This window comes from Corapipo altera, unplaced genomic scaffold (assembly GCF_003945725.1).
Source record: "Corapipo altera isolate COAL_440 unplaced genomic scaffold, ASM394572v1 59, whole genome shotgun sequence".
In the NCBI taxonomy this organism is placed as follows: domain Eukaryota; kingdom Metazoa; phylum Chordata; class Aves; order Passeriformes; family Pipridae; genus Corapipo; species Corapipo altera.
Genome location: NW_020884917.1, coordinates 3935796 through 3959224, shown reverse-complemented (window position 1 = coordinate 3959224; position 23429 = coordinate 3935796). Strand labels below are relative to the sequence as shown.

The 23429-nt window shown below is 40.4% G+C and overlaps 1 protein-coding gene across 11 annotated transcripts in view; it reads left to right on the top strand.

Moving 5' to 3' along the window:
* Positions 1 to 23429, top strand: part of HECW1 (HECT, C2 and WW domain containing E3 ubiquitin protein ligase 1) — a 256737-nt gene that overhangs the window by 111407 nt on the left and 121901 nt on the right. For all 11 annotated transcript variants that reach the window (XR_003529753.1, XM_027655945.1, XM_027655942.1 and 8 more), the window contains one exon: positions 19277 to 19371. Coding sequence is in view for 10 of the 11 variants with exons in the window: in XM_027655945.1 (XP_027511746.1) it covers positions 19277 to 19371 (95 nt within the window). In the remaining variant the exon portion in view is untranslated. The remainder of the gene's footprint in view (positions 1 to 19276; positions 19372 to 23429) is intronic.

Below are 23429 nucleotides of genomic sequence, written 5' to 3'. Positions count from 1 at the left end.
CTGGGAAGCCACAAAAACTGACACGATTAACCTCCCTGGATTGTCAGGCAATACTTTGAACAGCAGATTTACACCAAAAAGTGAAATGCCTACAGTGAATTAGATTCACTGCCTGCTTAATTGTTAGACAAGATTTAAGAATGAAAGAAAATATTTCTTTACAACAGAATACAAGTGCATTATTAAGATTTTGCTTTACAACAAGGAATTTTCCTTGGTTTCTGAGGTGTATTAGCTAATGTTTATTTCTGACTTTTGAACCTCTACAGTCTATGTCAGCCTAGAGACCTCTGAGATGTGCATTTTTCTTGTTCCTGTTGATAAGGGTGTTTGCCTGAGGCAGAATGAGCCAGGCCTGCTCACTTAAAAAACACTAATAATGCTCTTTTTAGTTTTGTTTGTCACTGTGGCATCTTATGGTCATGGGGAGAGATGGAACTCTTTCCTTCCCTCCACTTGCCTAGGATTTCTTGATTTACATATAAGTGATGTTCCGTAATTAGCATGCTTCTGGATTCAGGCTTTCAAATCTTTTCCTGTTTACAGGATATTATGGTAAGCTTTATGAGATGCCTGTGAGGAATCTTCAATCTACATAGCTAATAGTCACCATTTTCTTTTCCCTTTGTGAGCTGCATGGTATGTCACAAAAATAAGCAATAGATTTTAGTACCAGTATACTTTGGCCTTATCCTTTATCTTCTTCTTTTCCCTGACTCCTCCTTAGATTTCAGAGAACCTTTCGTGTATCTGCTTTGTATTAAGGTGAAAATGTAAAAGAAAAGGCATAAAGGGATTATAGGATTATAGAGGCTCAGTTCAGAGACAGCCACAGCAGAGTCATCTGCGGTGCCTGACAGACAACTAAACTCAGTTAGTTGTCTGTATTGACTCTCTACCAGAAGTCACCTCTCACCACCATGCCATTTTTGGAGTGACTGATTTGTAATCAGTTATAATTACTGGATTACTTGCTCCAATCCTGGTAGTTTAGTTCATCTTCATGTGCCGTTCTGAAAGGCCTTGGTGTCTTAGTAGGCTATAGCTAATGTAAGCAAGCATTTGGGGCTGAATAGGCTCATGTTACCTGGAAACTTAAGACGTGAGGCACAGCTGTGGGACGTCAACAGGAAGCTTCTGACTTGCATTTTTTCTTTATCACATTCTGGTGCAGAGGGAATTTTCATGCGAGTTCATGCTACTTTTCCATTTGAATTTCTAAGTTTTGAGGGAAAGAAAATGAAACTTAGCCAGGAGAAATCTCATCTGCAAGTATCTTGATTTCCCTGACCAAAGAGTAGGTGGCAATCAAGCAGATCAACCAAGTTCCCCATGATTTCTCCCTCATAAAGGCTCAGGGTCCATAGGCAGAGTGAATTCAAACTAAAATCTTAGTTTAAAGCCTTATCCTGGAAACCCATGCCAGCTTTCAACCGTGTTGCAGGAGATGGTCCTTTTTCAAAAATATTGACAAAAGTGTCAGTACTGTTTGTGAAGTCCCCCTTGCACTCAGTCAGTAGCAGAGCAAAGCTCTTACATCTCTAGTGGCCTGTGCTGTGCATGTTATACAACATTTTCAGGTTGTGTCTGGGGCAGGCACGGGGATTAAGCCAGTGCTGATTTATGTGACATGTGTCTTTCAGCAGCTGTGAGCAGCCATCCAAGAAGGGGCTTCCAATTGTTTTCTAGAACATCTCTTTCAGAAGATCCCATCTCTAGTTGTATCAGAAACACTTAGCAGTGCTCAGAACACGGAGACATGTGACAATGCACAAGTGTAATAATTTACACCGATGTCTTTCAGAGGCGTTTGAGCTAATTTATATTATGTTGAGACTAGAACAGGCTTAGGAAGGAATCAAAGTAAACAGAAGGTACATGCTCTTGCAGAGCAGCTCTGTGGACAGCAGGATCTAGAATTCAGAGATTGAAATTCTGTCCCTGCTGCAGTTGAGAGAACTAGATGTAAATTTAAACAGGACAAGGATTTCACCAAGAAGTGTCAGAATTTGCTGTTTTAAAATTATTAACTCTTTCTCTGATATAAATGTGTAGAAAAGCATGAAAAATTGATATAATTTCCTTTTTCTCTCTGCATTTTTTCAAGAAGAAAAAGTAACTAAATAAATTGCTGCTGGGGTGGAATTCTTTTTGTGGTGGTTTAAGGCCAGTGAATGGGTGTCTTCAAACTGATCTGTGAAACCATGAAAACAGGGTTAATAGTGAACCCCCTCACACATCCTTAACAAGAACACTGCTAGCGAGCACCTCTGTAATTACAGCTTCTCTGTGAAGTGTGCTGAGCTTCTACAATGGATTTAAAATCTCATATTGTGGTTCCTTCTGTTGAAAATTACTCAGTGAAAGCCTTTTAAATATATGTAATACGTACAAAGATAAAAGTTTCTACCTCTATACTAGCCTATCTATGTTTTGTTCATTTTGGAAAATAGAATCTGATTTTGCTTTAGCAGATCTATTTCTTTTTCTAAATTTTATAAATTTGTTGCACTCGAGATGCAGTGAAATGCTAAGTAATACTTCTGTGACATAAATTATTTAGCTGTCCTATGCCTATAATGTGCTGTGGAATATAAATCCAGTTGGTAGTGCATTGAGCAGATCTTTGTTTTCTTTACCTGGCTACTTTCAAACAGAAAGATTGTAGGAGCTTTATAAATATTTTGGAAAAGGGCAGCAGGACTGAATGACATGTGGATGTGCAAGGAACAGAATACAGCTGAGAAGACTGTTTCTTTTTGAAGGAAAATGAGAAGAGGTAGGTGTGGTCTCTGTCTACTGAGATCCCACTGAGTGGGAGTTTTTCTGTTGGCTTTAACAAGATGAACCAGGCTTTTGATGACTTGTGTGGAAGAGGCATACAGTCTAGATGTTGGGGAAATATTTAAAAGGATAAATCAAACACAAAATTTTAAGCAGGTTTTGTCATGCAGTGGACTAAAATTTACTTAGTCCTTCAAAACACTTTAATTTTAGAAACCACAGCTTGTCAAGGCTGACATAAAGATTTCTGCATGCTGGCAGCTGACTCAAAGTAATCTGCCAGCCCTCCCTTAGGTCAGGAAAGTCACTTTATGGTAGGCATATTCTCCAAGCCAGCAAAGAGGTGGAAAAATGACCCATCAAAACTATAAAATAGCAATGCTGGAAATACATTTACCTCTTTTGGATTCTTTGTGTGGCACTCAGCAGTTGGATGTTCATAACAGCACTATATAGGAGGACAATGTAGGTGCATATATGCTTTTTTTAACAAACCAAATTGACATGGTAAAAATGCACATTTGATGCTGGCCTATTTGAGACTTCAGATTTGGAATATATGTGTGCTAGTAAAGGACCTCTATTTGAAAAACAAGAGGCTGGGTATTTTGTATGGGTGAACTAGAATGGATCCATTAGTTTGTAAGAGGTGATATGGGTTCACAGCAGGTGAGAGTTCAAGTGTTTGGTTTTCAGACTAGAAATTTCCAGAAGTGTCAGAGGAAAAAAACCTACAAACCAATCTATTGCAAAACCATCCTGGAATCATTATCTCTCCTCTTAAAATTGAAAAACTGAAACCAGGAAGACAGCTTGTTTCTGTCCTGGAGTCTCAAAACCTCATTCTTGTTTAATACCCTTTCTTTTTCTGCTCTCAATACTGCCAAAAAAGATGTGTTTGCTGGTGATAGCAAGAAGGATACTTGAATTTACAGTATGCTTTTTATAGATTCTGTTTTGATCTGGTGAGTGAACTAAAACATGTTACCTGCAAATACTTTTCTATGACCTTCTTGGAATTGGGATTTGTATTTTAAAACAGACAAGCTACAGAATCGTGGGTGGGATGTGGCCTAGATGTATTTTTGAACATCTCAACAAATGAGATTGGTTTCGAGAGACAGTTACAGCTCCAGTTCTCCTGATGTTGGTGAAACCCCATCAGAAGATGTAAAGGAGCTGTTTGGTTTATACATCTGCAGTAAAATAGATAGAGCAGACCAAGCTCGTGTAGCAGTGCACTTGTTACTGTTATCATTGTATCAGTTGTACGTGACCATTTGCCTCCCAAAAGTGCTCTCCTTTCCTAGCAGCTTTTTTTCTCTCTGTATATTGGCTATAAGCACCTACAGCTAGCCAGTTAAAACAGTAACTTTCAGTCTCACTTTCCACTTCTTCCTTCATCCTTTGTGATTACTGAGTAGGGTGACGGATACAGTCTGAATTGTCTGAGTGCCTGGCTCTCTCAGTGGAATTTGTAATACAAGGAGTGACAGGGTTACAGCCCAGGAGGTTTTAAAGTACAAACCTGTATGTGATTTAAAGGAAAACAAGTACAAGGTAGATTTGAACAAACGAATACTTTAGAAGAAATTGGGAATGTAGCTTTCAATTTTAGAGTGACCTGACTGATTGCAGCTTAAGTAATAAGTAGGGCTAAATCCTGTGATGACCCGCTCAATCCAATCCCTTCAGGTCAGTAGAAAAGTGTGCATGTAGTGCCTTACCTCTAGAGAGGCAGTGTCCACCTGCACCATATACCTGCTGGGAATTTACCTGTTACTGAGCTGCTATTTTCTCGGGTGCCCATACACTTGTTAGGGCTCCTACAGAATGCGGTCATGAACTTTGCTTTGCAGGAGAGAATACTATTCTCCTGTCACTGAAGAACAGCCACCTTGTTATGAAAACTGGCTTATGGAAGGACTAGCAATAACTCACATTCTTCTCTCCTTGGGCTGGGTTGCCAGAAGTATAATTTTTATCATCTTACAGAGGAGGAAATTAAGTTGTGAAAGAGTGAGACTACTACAGTTAAGTCAGCGGCAGCGGTTCGAATAGAGCCCAGGTTTCCTGGTGTCAAAACATTTCATGTGAACATTCAGCTTGTTTCTGCCAGAGATGGCAAAGTGGTGACCAAGGTTCTACAGGGCACTTGAAATCTTCAGGTCTACCTCAGGCACAGGAAGCTGACATCTGTCCTAAGGGTTGCAAGGAAAAGACAGATCATTTTCCTTTTTCAGTGTTGCTGCATTTAGTGTTTCCTGTCTGTCACGTGTGTGTGTGACTCCAGGAATTTCAGCTTGGATGGGCTTGAGCAAGCTGGGAGTTATTGGTGTCAGGATGGCAGCTATGAAGGCTTGCAAATGTCAGCCCCCACAGATGAAGTGAACATCTGCAGCTGGCACTGTTGGGACCCCTTCACCTTCAGCAGCAGTGAAATGCAAAGTCAGAGTGCATCTGCCAGACACCTTCTGGTGGTGGACGTGATGGTGTCTGTATACAATTTTATAATCAATAGGAACAAACAGCAATTTGAAGACCATTTTTTGCAATCTCCCAATGTACTTCTTGATGTATTTTGCTAGAGAATAAACTTTCTACACACTGCAGTATCTTGTCTAGGCTGCCTAGGATTCTTTGTCCCCTTGCTTGTTTAAATTTGGTAATTCCATTCCTTGTTATTTCACTAATGTCACAAGATAGTAATTTTTTTAACCTGCACAAATGCAGCAGCTGTTTCATATTAATTTTTTCCCCACAGTTCCATAATTTTATTGCACTTGAAAACAAATACACTCATCCAATGCACTCAGCGTTAGATTCACTGGTCTCAATTACAGTCAGGATATTTTATCTTGCCCTTCAACTTAATATTACCTATTTGTAGCCCCTTCTTTTTACTCATATTAAGCAAGATACTTTTGGAATTGTTGGGTTTTAAAAAGTCACATTTCATTTTGTGATTACAGCAATTTTCTTCCCTAATTATTAGATTGCAAATAAAGAGTGAACAGAAGTTGGTATTTTAGAAAAGAAAAAAAAAAAAGTTGTTGAAATAGGAGATTGCAGAGGGAGCTTTAAATTGAGAAGTAATAACAAGTATAATACCTCTTTCCTTGCAGCCTTTTGATCTTTTCCTTCTTCATAACTTGTGCTTTGTCTTATAAATTACCAGGGAAATTAACAATAGGCACCTTAGCAGTGGTACCTGATCAAAATGCCCTTGTGAAAAGGAGTTTTCTGAATGGATGAGCAGCCACATGTGAGCCATCTCAAGACAAAATATAACAAATCATTCACTGTAGAGTGGCTTAATCAAATGCAACCAAGTTACTTGCTTTCTGCTTCTACTGTTGAAGTTGTACAGTGAATCACAAAAGTCTCATAGTGTGCTTCTCATAGAAGATGACTTTGTGGGTAAGCTTTAGAAGAGCCAGTGTTTGATGGGTCTATCTCCTCTTTTTATAAGAAAACAGAGAGGCTCAGTGCTGTGTTCCGACAACACATACAGTTGTGGATGCAACTACAGTTAAAAGCAGAAGTCAAATATATTGTTTCTGCTAAGACTAATTTTTCTAATGAGAAGGTTTTTTCTTCTCTCACTGATCTTTAAAAAGCATCAGACAGGGTTCAGACCTACCTCTGACAAGCTCCAGCCTTAATTTTCATTCTAGTGTGAACCTTTCTCAGTTGATTCAGATCCTGAGCTGTCTAGAGCCTGGACACAACTTGACATCATCTCTGTGGACAGAACTGCCTGTGAACTGCTTTCCTGAAAAGGACCAAGCATATGCCTTACACATAGCTTGCTTTTGGGCATAGTCTGTATACTTTGCTAGCAAAGGTGTCGAACTGACCGGTTTTTGCCAACCAGGGTCACGGTTCACAAGGCTCTGGGAGAACCAAAGGACGTGAGCACACTTTCCCTGCCTGTGATCTCTCACCAAACAGAAGGAAGATAGGCCTTGTAAAGCAAAGCATTTGTAAGGCTAAAAGGAGAGGGGAGGAAAAAACCCAGCTCAGCAGCATAGGTGGCATGCAGCTTTTATTCAAGGCTCATGGTTCTGAGTGGGTGAACTCAATTAATTATAGATGTTTCAGCTGTGTAAACAGGAGAACTGCTCTGTGTTGTGAAGACACACAAGTCTCTTTTCTTCTGTTTAATTAATGCTTACAAGACCTACCCAGGTAAGTCTTTGGTGTACTAAGAAAAAACCTCAAAGAACACTGTTTTTTAGAACAACTGAACTTTGAGGAATTTTGATTGTTGGGTAATTACAGTGCAAGACTGTTCATCTCACCCTTGTATTTAATAATGTAACAGGTATTTAATGCTAGAATTACATATTGTTCTCTGCTGATCATTTCCTTTCTATAAAGAAGGGAAAAAATAATGTGGTAAAGAATAAAATGTTTTCAAGATGATAATGTGAAGCCAGGAACTGGTGTGCCAAAGATCTCAAGCTCCACTGCACTGTTACTGTGCTGTGACTGTCTTTTGCCTTCAGTAGAGTTACAGAGCCAAAACACAGGTGCAACTGTCCTCGTTTCCTCCTCATACTGTGTAGACCTGTTAGGTGACATGCAAATTAGACCAAATAATCCTCAGATGAAGGAAGAGGTGCATGCCTTTCCTTGGGTCGCTCCCTTGTATATTTTCCTTGCCTTTAATGCCACAGCCTCAGATACTGGCCTTCATTTTGGTCTTCCCAGATTTTGAAAATTATTCTCTTCCAAACTTGTCTGCAAATAGCTCTACTCTGAGGTAGAGTCCAGAAAGCAAAGAATGTGAATTGTCATACTTGCCATCACATCATTCTCGGTACATATAAACTACTACCCCTTGTCTAAGAGAGTATGACCACATCTTGTTCTTCTCTGTGAGGTCTTATTCAATCAAAATTAGTATTTTGCTGACTTCTTTTACTTGTATTAGGGTGTTTGTACTATGACAGCAATGAACAGTCTTTGTTTTATGATTTTGCATGATGCATAATTCTCTTAATCACTCAAAATTATTTTTTAATTTGATGATTAGAAGTAGCAGCAACAAACAATAACGTGCTTAGTGTAGTGGGTAACTGAAACCATTGGAGCACTAGAAAGCTGCTTCTACAAGCATTTTGAATGTTCACTCCACCATCTTATTAAATTAACCATTTTTTGCTTTGTTGTCATGGAAATACTAGGCTAAAAATATATTTAAATATGAGTAGAGACAGAGAGTGTGTGCATACTGAAGTACGATAGGGGTATTAAAATAGAAAAGCAGCCCTTTTATGGTATTGTGAATGATAGTGCTAAGCTCTTGGCTTCTCTTTTACAAGTGCAAAGGATTTTTTCTGTGTAACATTGACATCTTGTTGCTCAAGGACTCAGTTGCTAGACTCCATTCGTGTACTGTGTGGCACATACTTGACTGACTAAAATAGCTCCCAATCAGAATGAACACTGAGTTTTAATATTGCATGGTCTGGCAGCTGAATTTTCCTCTAAAGCAATTGTAAAGCATTCTTATAGTGACTGAGAAGATGTTAGATGTTAGAAAATGTGAATAGATAGGGCTTCTGACTGGCAGAGTTGGCAGACTAACAAGAGAAAGGATGTAACATGTACGAGGAGCTGGGGAAATAGTGAGCACCACGATGGTTTGTTTCCGCACTAATGTTTTCAAAGATCACTTTCTTGGGGAAAAAGTGAAATACTGACTCAAGGGAATGTTCTGTTTCTAATGTGAAATTTGGTTGTGCTTATCAGACATGTGATTAAAGGCCAGCTCAGCAAGTGCTGAAGCAGGTGTCTTTAATTAAACTGCTACTAATGTAAATGGAAACATGAATCTTCCCTGATTTCCTCCCTAATTGGCCAGGTTTGGAGTTGAAAGGTGTCCCTTTTCATGCTTTCCTCTCCCTTCACAAAGGAGGCACCAGGTAAAGTTATGGCTTATGCCTTCCTAAATACTAAATATTGATCATAAAGCTGATTTTTCTGCTTCTATAAATCCAAAGGTCCACCCATGTTTTGAGATCAAGGAGAATAAAAACATGTGATGGAGAGGGCTGTGTTTGAGGCACTTGGCTTCTGAAGTTCATGTGTTATCTCTTGCTCAAAGCTGTGCCTGAAGGCATAATCCAGTCATATGTATTTAATTAAGACTTTAAACTACTATTGCCCTGATAAAAGCAAAGAGCTGATAGTTCAAAGACATCTGCTCTAAGAGACAGTTAACTTGAGGCAGACATAATACCTGGAAGCCTAAAGGATATGTTGTGATAGGGACAATTGATAAAAGCTTGATTCATCTGGGACAACCCAGTGGCTATATAGCACAGTGAAGAGAGGACAGGGATCCCCAGCTCTGCCTGTCCCTTTTCTTCTGAGGATCTGTGCATTATTGTCATGGCTGGGCTTGGCGAACGAAGATTTGGGAAGGGCTCTACCCACGTTTGTTGCAAGCACGTTGGTGGCTAAAAAGGCCAATAGGGGACAGGCGTTATTGTATAGTTTTGAGTTTATACCTTTCTCTGTCATCTCTGAGTTGCCTTCACAATGCCTGTGCTGATACTCAGAATAAAGCTCAGGGGTGTCAGTGTTTCTGTATATTTATTTTTTGTCTGTCTATGTAGTGGTTTAATATATATCGGTGTAATTGAGAATAAGGTTAGACACTATATCTCCAGTTGAAATTATTTTCCTGAATATGCCAGTGACTCTACTGTAGCTAAGGGACTACTAATACAGTGAAACAGATGGCTTTCTGCATGTGAGGCAGAAAGGGCTCTTTTCCAGTGCAGTGGAGGCGTAGGGATTTTTTCTCTACTATTCAATTTTGATAAAGAAATGTTGAGTCCATTGTAACCAAGATGATGAGCCATTTTAAAACAAAGGAGTTATTTAAAAACTTAGTCTGTTGTAATCATTGCATTTCAGAAGTAGTTTTAGGTCATCTCCCTCATAAATAGATGAACCATGTGTTTGGTTTTGCCTGCAATGTTGATTTTCATGCACCGCACACAAGTGTTAAGGATCAGAGAGCAAACTTTAGGCATGTTTTTCAGTTATTATGAACACAACTATCACACAGTTAAAAATGCTTTAATGATTGCAAGTTTTTCTCAAATAAATTGCTTGCTTACTAATGCTCATGGTGAAAAACTCATCGTTAAGCTGATTTACATAAAAACATTAGACCACCCGTAGGCTCTGGAATTTCATTAAAGTCTCAATCTTAGTGCAGCCCTTATAATTTGCTGTTTGCAATGACTAAAATGTCTCTCTCAAACAGCTCTTCCTTGTCGTGATGAAAAACAGGTAAGTTGTTACAATCCCACCCATTCCCAACATTTATTCATCCAGATTGGTGCCTATCGGTCATTTCTTTACAGCAGTCCATAAAGGCAGAGCAGATAGATATCACAGTTGGGGTTGACTGTAAATGAACAGATAAAATTCTTGCCTGGGCTGAATCCCGCTGTCTTTATGAATATGGAAGAAATAGTTCTGTTGGTTAAAATGGGAGGAGAGATGACTCAGTGCCAGCAATGGTAAGGTTGAGTCCTTGTCCTTCCCTATCCCCAGACTCCCACCTACCCCTCATCTGAAGATAATTTTAGGAGGAAGTTATTATTGTCCAGGATGTGAGCTGTCTGAGCAACCCAAATATCAAGTCCATTACTCATGTTATACAATAAAATTTAAGAAGTGGGGTAATAGTTGGAGGACATATGCCAGCACAAACTGCAGGTTCTGTTCCTAGCTACAAAAGGGCTAGAACACCTTTTTATTAAAGACATTTAGTGTCTTTGCTGTCTGGATACTGACATCCTTCCACTGACCCTTCCTGTGATGAGTACCTGTGGAAGCTTTGACTTGATCTACTCTGCCTCATTCCACCTGCCTTGACCCTACTTGTCAATCTAAATGCCAGACTTGCTGGGCACTTTGATGGTACAGTTCCGTGTCCCTGATAAACTGTACTATCACAAAGGCCACTGGATGGCTCAGATTTTAATGTGTTCCAACCCCTGTCTGTCTGGTGAAAATTTTAGCAGCCAGACTACCTTAAATCCCATTGCCATCTCCCTGTGGTTGCCTAATTGGGAACCTGAACACAAGAGTCCCCATACATGCATAGTGTTCGTACTGTGAAGGCAGGTGGCAGTGTTCATTTGTTGTAGCAAGACTGAAACAGTGCTCTGCTACCTGCCCTTCCCAAATCCTTCTCTACTCAAGCTTACGACCACCACAAATCACAGGGGTTTTTTCTTCACCGTCTTACCTGATTTTGTTCTGACTACTCTTTCCCCACCCAATGCTCCTAATCCCCCCTGCTGCCTCCATCTCTTCCTTCAATGGGGGCAAATTGGCAGTGGATTCATATTCTCATCTTCCATGCCACTTGGCACAGTGGGGAGATGCCCAGGGATACAGTCCTCCTGCTTCCAGACATGGGACAGCCAGGAAGAGCTTGGATCTGTATTGCAGAAAAAGCCTATCCTATTGCCAGTCTAGGACGTGCTCAGCATATCTAGGATTTCCTGGGCATTTAGATGGTAAAACCAAAGATCTCACAAATGAGCATATCAAACTGAATTTTTTGGAGAGGCTTATAAGTTAGATGAATTTTAATGTACTTCTACAGGAACACCTGGAGATATATGCTTAGTATAGTATATTGAGTTGGGGGGTAAAAGGAAAGGTCTTCAGAAATCTTTCATGTATAAAAACCCAATGGTTTTCCCTTAACCTCACCTACAAATTTCTGGATAAAATTTTCTTGCTGTGCATCTCTGTAGATATGATGCAGACATTCAACATGCAAAATGTTATTCCAAATATAAGTATCTTTGAAAATGTATAAGCATCCGAAAGCAAGGTTTATAATGAAAAATTTCATCAAACTTAGTGATCAACAATGCTAGATGTACTGCCTGTAAAGAGGAATATATAAAAGTGCCTGAATGTATAAGCACACATCCATTCCAGCTGCTACCAATTCTTTAGTAATGAGTCTTGCCAATAGGACAGTTTTTATGAGGGTAGCACATACACAACAGCCTATTGAAATTAGATCCGTATGTTGTTCCTGAATAGCAGTTTACAGAGCGACTTTGTTGTACCTGTCCTGCAGTAGAAACTCCTAGATACCTCTATTTTCATAAGGCAAAAAATGGTGTGATTTTGCCTGCCTTATGGTCAGGAGCCTACACCTGAAAAATATCATGGTGCAGTCATGGGTGAGCAGATGGTTGTCACTTCGTATGAACAGCAGAGTAATAGATGTGGATTATACAAAGCTAGAATCAAAAATCAATGGAGTATGGAGCCTGCAACACTGAGGGCTCAAACAAATGAAATTGGGACAGAGCAGAGACTGGACCACTGAATATGAAGATTTGTTACTACACATTATTTATTAGCGTACTAATTTACTGTACTACTCTTGTTGTGGTTGGAGGCAGATAGCTGCTGAATCAAATTACCAAACAAAGGAAGTAAAAGTGAAAGTCAATAGTGGAGAGTATCCGCAGATCACAAATAACAACAGAACAAAAAAATCAATGATACAATAAATGATAATAATCATCTCTCCTGTTATAAAGGAGGTAACTCCAGCCCTCAGTGTGCAACCCTTGGAAAGCAACATCTTCTCAAGATTAAAAAAAATACTAGGATCATCTGATCTGTTGTTCACACATCAGTTACAGCTACAAATACCAAAATGTGTTATTGGTGCAGAGTTAAGGTTATTTGAATTAAGGTTCTAGCTGTGCATTTCTGTATCTTGGCAAGTTTGCATATTTTTGCTTAAGTTGAATCTTGATTAGAAATTTTCTGAGTATTCTACTACTTATTTTTGAGCTATTGCAGTTTCCATGCAAATGTTTGTGCCTGAAATTATTGGTATGTACTGGTCAGCCTTAAATCTTGCTCTGGGTACTTTTTTGTTTCTTGTCAGGAAGTATTATAACTATCTGAAAGGCGAGACTTTAAAATATCAAATCTCACAATTTCTCCAAAGAAGTCTGTTATGTGTTTGTGCACGTTTTAGAACAGGGCAAGGAAAAAGTCATCAGAAAATTGGAAGAAATTCTGCAACAGGGATTAAAGAAGCACATCTGTTTAGGCCTTGTTTGGTTTTTAAACTGTTAGTTGTCTAAAAACTGAGGCGCTTATGGAAAACTGTAGGTGGTTGTGATGCTAAACAAATACTGTGAGGGAAAGAGTAACAAAGTCAAACCTGAAGAAGAAAGAAAAAATGTGCCCCCTCAGTGAGACCTCTAGGAAGCATGGAGCATAATGTATGAGCTGTATCAGCAGCTACCTGTGAAACCCCATGTCTTACTGAGAGGGCATTTTTTTTCTTTCTTTTTCAGGTTTACTTTCGTACTCTTTCCCTGTCTGCCTTTCCTTGTCTTATTTCCTTTTCCCTGCTTTCTTCTCATTTAGTCTTGTTCAGACATTCTTAGCCTCTCTGCCCTCTCCCCTGTCTCACTCTCTCTGTGCAGTGATTCTGTTATAATTTCAGTCCTCTCCTCCCCTCCAGGACATTGCTTACTCAGTTCCAGTACTGTAACACCTCATATAAACTGACTTTAATCTCCCTCTGGTTTAGCTTTCCATTGTTATTCCTTGTCCTGTTTTTTTTTTCCATATGCCTCTCCCAGTTTCTGCATTGTATTCAAACAGTTCTCCTGTTCATTGACTCATTGTCTTCACTTTGACACGTTGTATCTCCTCTTCCAGAGATCACCGTGGCTGCTTTAGTTCAAGACAGTCCTACAGCGATTTGATTGTAGCACAGCATCATATCTTTGTTTATTCCACTTCTGGCTCCTCTCTAGGGAAAGCTTTATGACTCGTAACTTAATTGCTTTGCTGTCTGATTTGGTTCACTTGGTTCCCACCTACTTACCAGAGACAGCTACCTTTTCATTACTGGTTTTGACACCTCTCATTTTTTATGCACAATGTTTGCCCAAAAGAGCAACAACAGCTCTTTTAGTAATAGATTGATCACAAATGACTCAGTTTTTAACACTGACCTTACTTCCCTGAGAGGTTCTTTTCAGCACTGAGAAATGCTTAGCTAATGCCTAGTCACCTCAGCTATTTAATTGAAACAAAAAGTATCATGGGAGTAAATCACAACAAGCTTGTGGAAGTGCCCCAGGTGTATCACGCGCTCCTGTCAAACACCAGTGATGCTTCCTGCCTCGCCCAAAGAATATAACTTAGTTTTCCTTGAAATACTCACTAGTATGTTCTGGGAGATTTTTTTTTTCGCTTAACAAGGGAAACTGTAATCCTGGCAGAGTGGGTTTTTTATATTTAAAAGAATAAATCCACCTTTATGGATCTCAGCTAAGCCTCTGACATCAGATTGGCCTTAGAAAGCAAGGAACATAAGATTACAAGAGCAAGTGAACTTTTGGGAAGACATTTAGGGCAGTTTTGACAACTCTGAAGGAATGAGGAGGATGAGTAGGAATGGAATTATTTTAGAGGGAAAGGTTATCAAATAAACCAGCAGGAGTAGTAACACTGACAGGAGAGTGGCTGGATGATGAGTACTAGGACATCTCTTGGACACTTTAAACTTTTGACACCTCCAGATGCAATTCATCATCGGACCTTGCTAGATTTTATCTCCTCTCACTTCTATTTAGTAGGGTATTTTCAGAGGGTGATTGCAGAGGCAGCATAAACTATTGCCAAGAAGAATAATGTTCGGTCGGTAAATTAATTTTCCAGTTAATTGCAAAACTGATTTCGTAACTGAGATAACTCAGGGCTCTGATAGAGAAATAATTTTTGTGAAATTATTTTTTTTTCTTATGAGAGGGATGAAACTTCATGGCAGAGTTTCTCTGGTAAAAGTTAAACTTCTCAGTGCTTTCCTCTGAATGAGGAGTGGTCTCTGTGGTGTGCAGGGATGAACTACATCCTGGCTCCTTTCCATGAGCCTCCCTCCTATGTGGCCCACAGAGGTGCTTGCGGGCCATGGTACAAGGAGTGAAACAGAATCACCCCACACACACACCACGTTGCTTGATTCTGATTATCCTGACTTGCACTGCCTTGGGGCCCTTCCTTTGGGGCAGCTGTATTTTCTGCACCTGTGACAGTTTTGGTGGTGGATCTGAGCATACAGCTGGGGACTTTTATTTATACAGATACGGCAGAAGGCTGTAACACAGCCATGGTAAAATGGTGTCATAGTTTAACCCCAGCCAGCAACCAATTCCCATGCAGCTGCTCGCTCACTCCCCCACCAGTTGGAGTGGGGAAAGAATCAGCAGGGTAAAAGCTGGAAAATTCATGGGTTGAGGTAAAGACAGTTTAATAGGGAAAGCAAAAGCTATGCACACAAGCAAAGCAAAACAATAAATCGTTCACCACTTCCCATGAGCAGGCAGGTGTTCAACCATTTCCAGGAGAGCATGACCCCATCACATGCAATGGCTGCTTGGGAAGACAAATGTCATCACTCCAAATGTCCCACCCTTTTGTCCTTCTCACCCCGACTTTATATACTGAGCATGATGTCATATGGTGTGGAATATCCCTTTGGTTAGTTGGATTCACTTGTGGCAGATGTGTTTCGTCCCAGTTTTCTATGCGCCGCCAATCTTCTCACCAGTGTGGCAGTATGAAAAGCAGAAAAGGCCTTGGCTCTGTGTAAGCACTGCTCAGGAATAACAATAACATCTCTGTATTGTCATCACTGTGTTCAGCACAAATTGAAAACACAGCTCCATAGTAGCCACTGTGAAGAAAATTAACTCTACTCCAGCCAAAAGCAGCACAAGTTGAGATACCAAGCCTGGTGTAAAGGGATTACAATGCTGTTCTGCTCTTGATGCATGAAAATTGCTGAGTAGAGTGGTAGTTGTCAATGGGCATGAGTATTTCTGAGCATCTTTAGACATCTCATCTCTTGGAAGATTTACCAGTCTCACTGCCACTTTTGCTAATTGAAAGAAGAATTTAACCTCATTACTTCCTGACCTTAACATCATAACTTCATTATGGGATCCAGTGAGCTGCTACTCATAACTAGAGATGAAAATAACAATGGCACACATTTCTTTATAACTGGGGATTAAATGGACAACACCTGCTCCTGACCTGTGCACTGTGCCATGTAGCAAGGGCATCAGAACAGAGTTAAATGGTCTCCTTTATTCCAGAACAAGCTAATCTACAAGACTACAATGCAAACGTCTTTGTAAAGACATATTATTTACAAATGCCAGCTGGATAATATTCAAGTTAATTTATATCACTGCCTCACTTATACTTCCAGTGTTTTCTGTTCATCTGCAGAGGCAGTGGTACCAAGCCAGCAAATGTCTGCATCTGTTTTGAAAATGTCTCAGAATGCAAGAGAATCTTCAGATGGATTAAAATGTTAGGACTCTGTGGCAGTGAAAAACATTGCACCGACAATGTTATTTGGAAAGAATGGCTCCTGGCCAAAAAATGCCCAACTATGTCTTTTTTGCACATAAAGAAACTGTATATAAATTTGCAAGATTTTTATTTGTTAAAGTTTTATTTCTCCATTGAAAACGGACATTTTCCTAATATTTTCAGTCTGAAAATTATATGAGCAAAAAGGAGAGGGAGGAACCCAGAAAATGTTCTTCTTCTGATGCCTCTAGTGCAACTTCTCAACCTGCAAAGGCTTCCAGAAGACTTTTTGCTCTCAGATCTGTTTTCTGAATGAAACCTTTGATGTTCATTAATCACCACCTCAACTACTACCTGATGAATGGCTCCACCTCTACCACTGTTTTGGATTCGGTGTGACACTTGCCTCATTCTGAGTTGCTTTCTTGCCAGTTGGCACCTGTATGAAGGCAGTCTGGTTGCAAATTTAATTACAAATAGTAGTTGTGTGAAACTGAGAGGAACCTTCAATACCCACAGGGTTCTTTCCAAATATGTATTTAGTCATCTTAGTAATTCTTTGTCCTTGAAAGTAGTACTAATATCCAGATTAACTACATATGGATATATTATTTTCTCCTTGTGTTCTTTCTGTCTAATCTTTTAGTTTAATTAAATGGATTCTTTTAAACCGTAGTTTCCCAGTGTACGTGGTAACTGATTTCCTACTTGTCAACCTAAGACAAAATTTCTTGCTGTGGGGTCTGAACATTGTCATGCAGGCTAGTACCTGAAGTTATATTTTATTAGCTACACAAGTTAATAAAAAAAAAAAAAAAAGAAAGTGTCTTTTTCTTTTAGCTCTCAATGTTCCATGCAAACTGTAGCTAAAAATCTCCAAGGGAGAGGAAAATTAAGATTTGAATAATTGGTGAGAACTGCATGTTTTAGCTATTGTGATACCCTCAACTTTTGCTGTCCTCTCAGCAAGTAAATGAGTTAGCTGCTGAGCTGTTAAAAGTCCTGTAGAGAAAATTACAATGTGAAAATTCAATCTGGACTTGCAGTTTTTCAGTCCCACGGGCTCATCTAGCTTTTTTTGCTGCTAAAAGGAAACAACTGCTGCTCCCAGGTGCAACAACAGGGTTGCTTGCTCAGCTGCACTGACACCTCAAGCAAGTCTCTTGAATTTGCAGAAGTTTGTTTGGGGCCTAGTTGTGAATTAAACCCCAGGATGGGCCCCACAGCCCCTCATGGAGGTGCTGAAGGACTCTGCAGCCTGCTCCAGTTCTTATGGAATGCTGTGAGGTAAATGAAACACATGTACACGTCTGTGCATATAGTGGGAGATGTATGTATTTTCACCGTGTGAGCAGAAATGTGCACCTGGTCGTCTGAGGAACAAGCTGTGGGGATGAAAAATACGTCAGCAGATGAACTACTCTGGCACTGTGCTTGACACCAACTGGCTGTGCATTCCTGCAGGGCTCCTCAGGGAGCAGCACTAAGAACCCACCTGAAAGCAAGTGGTGCTCCAGCTACTGGGGAACTTAAACTCTTTGCTTTTCATCTCTCAAGTCACATATGAAAGTCAGGAAGGCTTTGCACTTCTAAAATTATTTTGTCTTTCAAAAAAATCAGGATTTCTTTTTCGTCTTGTATCCCTGTGTATGTGTAGGCATCAGGGTAAGTGACTCAGGCCTGCATTTTTGAGAGCTTCCACCACTTTTTACATCTCCAAGTTTTGCTTCCACTTGGAGCGCTGTGTGGCTGTTTCTTGGATCTAGCAAACAGCAGATCACAGCACCATAATCTGTGGCCAAAGTCTCAGCGTTTAATATTGCATAATCTTTTGTCACAGCTGCAGTGATTTAGCTTATATTGTTACTGGTGTTAAAACTGCAATACAATTTTTATATTAAAATACATAGCTGGCATTTCTTTATTATTTTCCTACATAGGGACTGTAGTTGCAGTGAATGTTGTTGTGGCTCTGCAGGCAAAGGCTGGTGTTTTCCTTGGGCTTCAGCAGCAGCTGCAAAGCAGGTGTTAAGGAAAAACTTGATTAGGAAGAGCACCTTCAAGTATTTTATGGAATAGATGAAAATTTCCATGGCATTTTCTGGTTAAAACTAGAAAATGTGAATGCTGCTTTTATTTAAGCAGGTGTTTTTCAGATCCGAGGAACATACCTGTTACATATATAACAGTGGATAATTGCTGCCAGCAGGCAGGCCATGATGTGCACCAGGAGGTCACCGGTTTTAGGCAAGAAGGGGAGCAGGATCATGGCAAATACTAGCAATTCACATCTGTTTGTAGTTACAGTCCAACAGAAAAGCTGGATGAAACTGTCTTTCGTTCTTGTAGCACACAAGAAAGGGGGTTGTGAGGGGCTGATTAGCAAGAAGCTATTTTCACTTATATGCCTTGATACAGTTATTGGAATGAGTTTCCCTCACTTAATATTATTTATTTGAATGTCAGTGCCCAAAATCATGATCTTTCCTGTGTTCCTCACCTAATCTAAATCTCTGGAAGTCGGTGGAAATACACTGAGTCAGGGTCTGGTGATCCCCTGCTGTTTCTGAAAAATGCTTTAATGTTGTAACTGACAGAGCAGTTAATCTGTGGAGATCTGTGTCCTTGCCCTGACCAAGGCCAGAACGTATTGGCACAGTGAAACCTGTCAGCGAGCAACTATGCAATCTCATTGTCCTAAAAAAGTTTCCCAATTTCTTAGCACATTAGTGTTTAGTGTGTCTAACAGCGAGGGTTTATCTGTTCCTAATTTTTTTCTTCCTAATGTAGCTAAAAGAGTCTACTCAGGTGCTCTAAGGTCTGTCTGTCATAACTGCTGCTCAGAAGAGGTTTTGCTTTGAACTATTTTAAATCACAGGAACCAAACTCTAAATTTCACTCTGGCAAAGAGGAAGATCAGAGGCAGGAGATATCCTGTCGTGCCAGCCAGCCAGAATGAACCATTCCAAATCTTAACTCTTGCCAGTCTTATGCCTGTGAGCTACAACTGATCACACAGCTTCTCCCTGGCAATTCTTCTAATCTTAAATAATCCATTTCTTGTTTTTTTTAGCTGAAACAAAGATCTGCTTCAAGTACTACCATGGTGTGAGTGGGGCCCTACGAGCCACAACTCCGAGTGTCACAGTGAAAAACAATGCAGCTCCTGTAAGTTATGCTGACATTTTATTTTTTTCATGTATTTTCTCTGTTTTTCACTATGCTCTGCCTTGCTTTCCCTGCCTGCTTTGTATACTTTTTTATCAAAACTGAACATAAGATTTGCTCTGCAATGTACTGTGGTACAGAGAAATGTGTAGTCTTTCAATGAAGATGTGGGTTTGTACACCAGGAGAATGCAGATTCAGATCTAAATATGTCGCAGATAACCTCTCTGATCTGGGGCAAGTCCCACATCCTAGCTGCATCCTCTTCTGTAAAGTTACCTTCTCTCTACTGGGTGTTGTGAGGTTTGCATGATACATGATACTTCTAGACGATTTGGGATCCTTGGGTGGTAAATATGGTAAGTGTCCAGAAAAATTTTCCTGTTTTAAGGTGCTTTTTTCAAAATCAAGCCACAAGCATTCTCACAGCAGTGTCCCTGAGTTCCAGGAGCAGCTGCACTGTGACACACTCCCATCAGTGGTAAGAAGCGGGCACCCAGGACCGATCTATCAAAAGACTGGACATCATTTTTGACAGATTGAGGCTTCTTTGACAAATTTTGATTTGCTAAAGCTTAGCAAAGCTCTGTGGCTCAGATGGATCTAAAAAGCTGTATATCTTGCCTGATGTTGGAAAATTTCATCACCTGAGAGTGAAACATTTTTTAGAAGCCTGCAGAGAGACTTGATGACCTCCAAAGCTTGTCTGGCCTTGCTGACAGCATTTCACTGCCTGCCAGGCTTGGCAGAGACCTGCATGAGCTGAGGTGCTCACACCTAGGGGTGTATTTAGATTTCAGTGGACATCACTAAAGCTTAAATTTTTAACTTCTGTTTTGGTGTGGGTTTTTTTTTGTTGTTGTTGCTTTGTTTGCTGGTGGTGGTGGTTTTTTGGATGGTTGGTTGGCTGGTTTTTTGTTTTAGGATTTTTTTAATCTTAATATTTCTAGAACTGAAAAGTCTCCCACGCTGTGTGTTGGCAGCATCTGGTTCCACCAGGGCTAGGGAAGGATTAGTTTCTTCACCACTGAGCCATGAAAAGACTTTGGTGGTTTCTCTTTGCCTTCTTTGGATGCACACAATAGCTGCAAACTGGATGCTGGGTAGGGGCTGCTGGCACATTCTTTAGGAATAAAAGGCACTCATGTCTTGTTGTGCCTGTCTGATGTGCTCACGGTGAAGCCATTCATCAGTTTTAGAGCCTGGAGAGTTTCCTTCAGCTGTCTTCAGAGGAACATTATGATCTGGCCTTGGATATCTTCATTGTGTGGGATGCTGAAAAAGTTCTTTTTAGCCTGTATTGAGTCATGTATTGTTGACTCAGGACTTGCTGTTAATTTCCCAGTAGTTATTAATTTGGGGAGACAGTCTATGCCACTGATTTAGTCCCAGTCTTCTCTGAAAGGTAAGCCAGTCAACCAACACAATAAATACCAGTAGGTTAGAGATTAGAATAATTTTTTTTGCTTTATTCACATCCATGTCTTAGACCTGAGTGGGAACAATTTAAGCAAATTTTTCAAGTCTAGTATGGAAGGGTCACTCTTTCGTTATTAAGTATCAGCAGTATGTATGGAGTTAGTAGAAGAATGTCTGAGGACCTGTGCCTTTGTAATATGCAAATATGTAATCTCTCCAAGTTCTTCAGTTGAGGCCTTTACATACGTATGTCTAGGGAAATAAAGCAACCATTCTCTTGCAGCTGAGCAAGACTTGTGTTTAAAAAAAAATTCTCTTCATGCAGTACTCATGGTCTTCATAGAAATCAGATGAGAACCACCTATTATGACCTTTAGTTGAGTATACTGTGTATGACTGAAAAATAAAATACAATTAAAAGTGGTATCAGAGAACAGTTTTCTGTTTGAGGGTCAAACCAGTGTCCCTGGAAATAGCATTCTTTTTCTATCATCTTCTAATTTTCCCTGCCTTTCTGGGTTGCAAAAATAGTTGGTGTGGTTTTTTGCAGACCAGAGAGGCCAGCAGTGTTGTAGGTGCAGCATCTTTTTCTCTGTTGTTTTGCTGCATGACTTATTTTGTGCATTGTAAGGCAAACATGAAGACAACAAAAGAAAGGAATGGCAACAAAGGTTATGCAGTATGAACCTGGATGGACCCTTCTGTATGAGTGCAAAGAGGTGGGGGAAAGTGTTATAGATTTGAAAACTCCTTTAGAGTTTAGAGAAAAATATTTGGCTGATTCCTGCCTGTGTGAAGGCTTTCAGCTAAGTGTGATCCTCCAAACTCCAGTCCCAGCTGACACCATCAGATGGCTTTCTCCATCTGGCTCTCTGCAGTACATGCCCAACCCTTACTAAAGTATTTGAATGTTTAACAGCACCCTGTACCATTGGCAAGTGGTGTTACTGCACAGATGGGGAAGGGGATAACAAGGGATACGCCCAGGCCTAACCTTTTCTTGGTTCTTGCTGCTGAGGCTTGGGTAACACTGTGCAAAGTGCAGACATTACCTTTAGAACTGTACTCACCTTTTGGCTGTGATTTCACTAATTTCAGTAATGGACTTTTGGTTTTGGTGGAAGGAGAGAGGGAGAAAGTGTTCAAGAAATACCAAAATTAACTTCATTTTAAAGCATATTTTTTCTAGATACTGACTTGGAGCAATGATCAGAAAACTGTTGCCCAAAAGAACCAGCAGATACTCTAGTTTGTATTTTGCTATGCTCATCCATCTTCAGTCAGAGAGTTTTTCTATCTATAGCTTTTCTTATCCATGTTGCTGGGTCCCTTCCCATCTCTTTTCAGTGCCTCCACAGTGAAGTATACTGAGGGGGGCAGGCCCATCTCTTTTTTTTTTTTTCCTGTCTTGCATCATAATCTGAGCACAACTGAGTAGGGAAGAAGTACTTTGTTTTATTTTCCCCTATTCTTCTGTATGATCAGTTAAGGGCCGTGATAGTCTAGTGCCATACCCATAGCTCATCTGAGGTTCCTGACACTTCTTATCCTAGTGAGACTTGGCACACAGGGCCCTTCTTGATGGAATAGGATGCATCAAATTCCTCAGCTGTTTTCATTGCTCCAGTGATTCAGAGCAATGCCTCAGTCTCCCAGGCATGTCATTTACATTTTGCATGCAAAAGCCATGGTCTTCCAACTGCTGTGGGCTGGATGGAGAAAGGGGCTCTGCTGCTCAGAGGAAACTGTCTTCAGATCCTGGGACAGGTTTCTGCACATCCTGTCTGCTGGAAGAAGGGATCCTGTGGTCTGTGCTTAGAAATTTACCCTGTATTGCAGTCAGTAGGAGTTTTAGCAGTGACTGAGGGACCCAAGTGTGTTAGAAAAAATAATTTTGCTGGGAGAAAATCTCATTAGGGATCCTGCTGTGGATGTAGAGGCTCAAGTTTTTTGAAAAGATGATTGCCTTGAACCAAAGAGAGTTTTGCCATTGTAGTGACAGCATCACAAATTCACTTTGAGCTTAGGCTGTCAGCAGGGGAACAGAGGGAACGAGGCTCTGTGTATTTGACACAAGCAAACCTTTTCATTTGGCACAGCTTAGGAAAAAGATCCAGAGCAGGTGTCCTTTGAGAAGCAACATTTGGGGACAGATGCCCTTCTGGGGACAGTGTTTTTCACTGTTAGCACAAATTCATCTGCAGCTGATGCCAGAGCCACCCAAGTGGGTTCTGTATGAGCCTCTGAGCGTGTGGCACCTCCTGCGGCAGGGACAGCAGCTGGCATGTGGGCGGCTTGGTGTGTGTCCTGTCCTGCCTGTCAACCAGACCTGAAAACACTGAAAACCAGCAGTATCCTAACTCTGCAAATTAAAACCACCACCACAACAAAACACTCCATTGTCTGTCTGACTGCAGTTTGCTGCAACTGGAAAGGGAAAAGAAGCCTGAAGTGGTCATGCTGGGGGCTGTAAGCGGTTGCCATTCTTGTTCACGTGCTGCTGAGACCGTCTTTAACTGGCAGTTGAAAGGAATCCTGCTTCCAAAGGGGGAAAAAAAGTTGCTGTGTTAGTTGGATGTCTTTGTATAGCACCAGTGGTGCTTTAGGCTGAGTAGCATCTAGCGTTTCTTGTCTTATGAA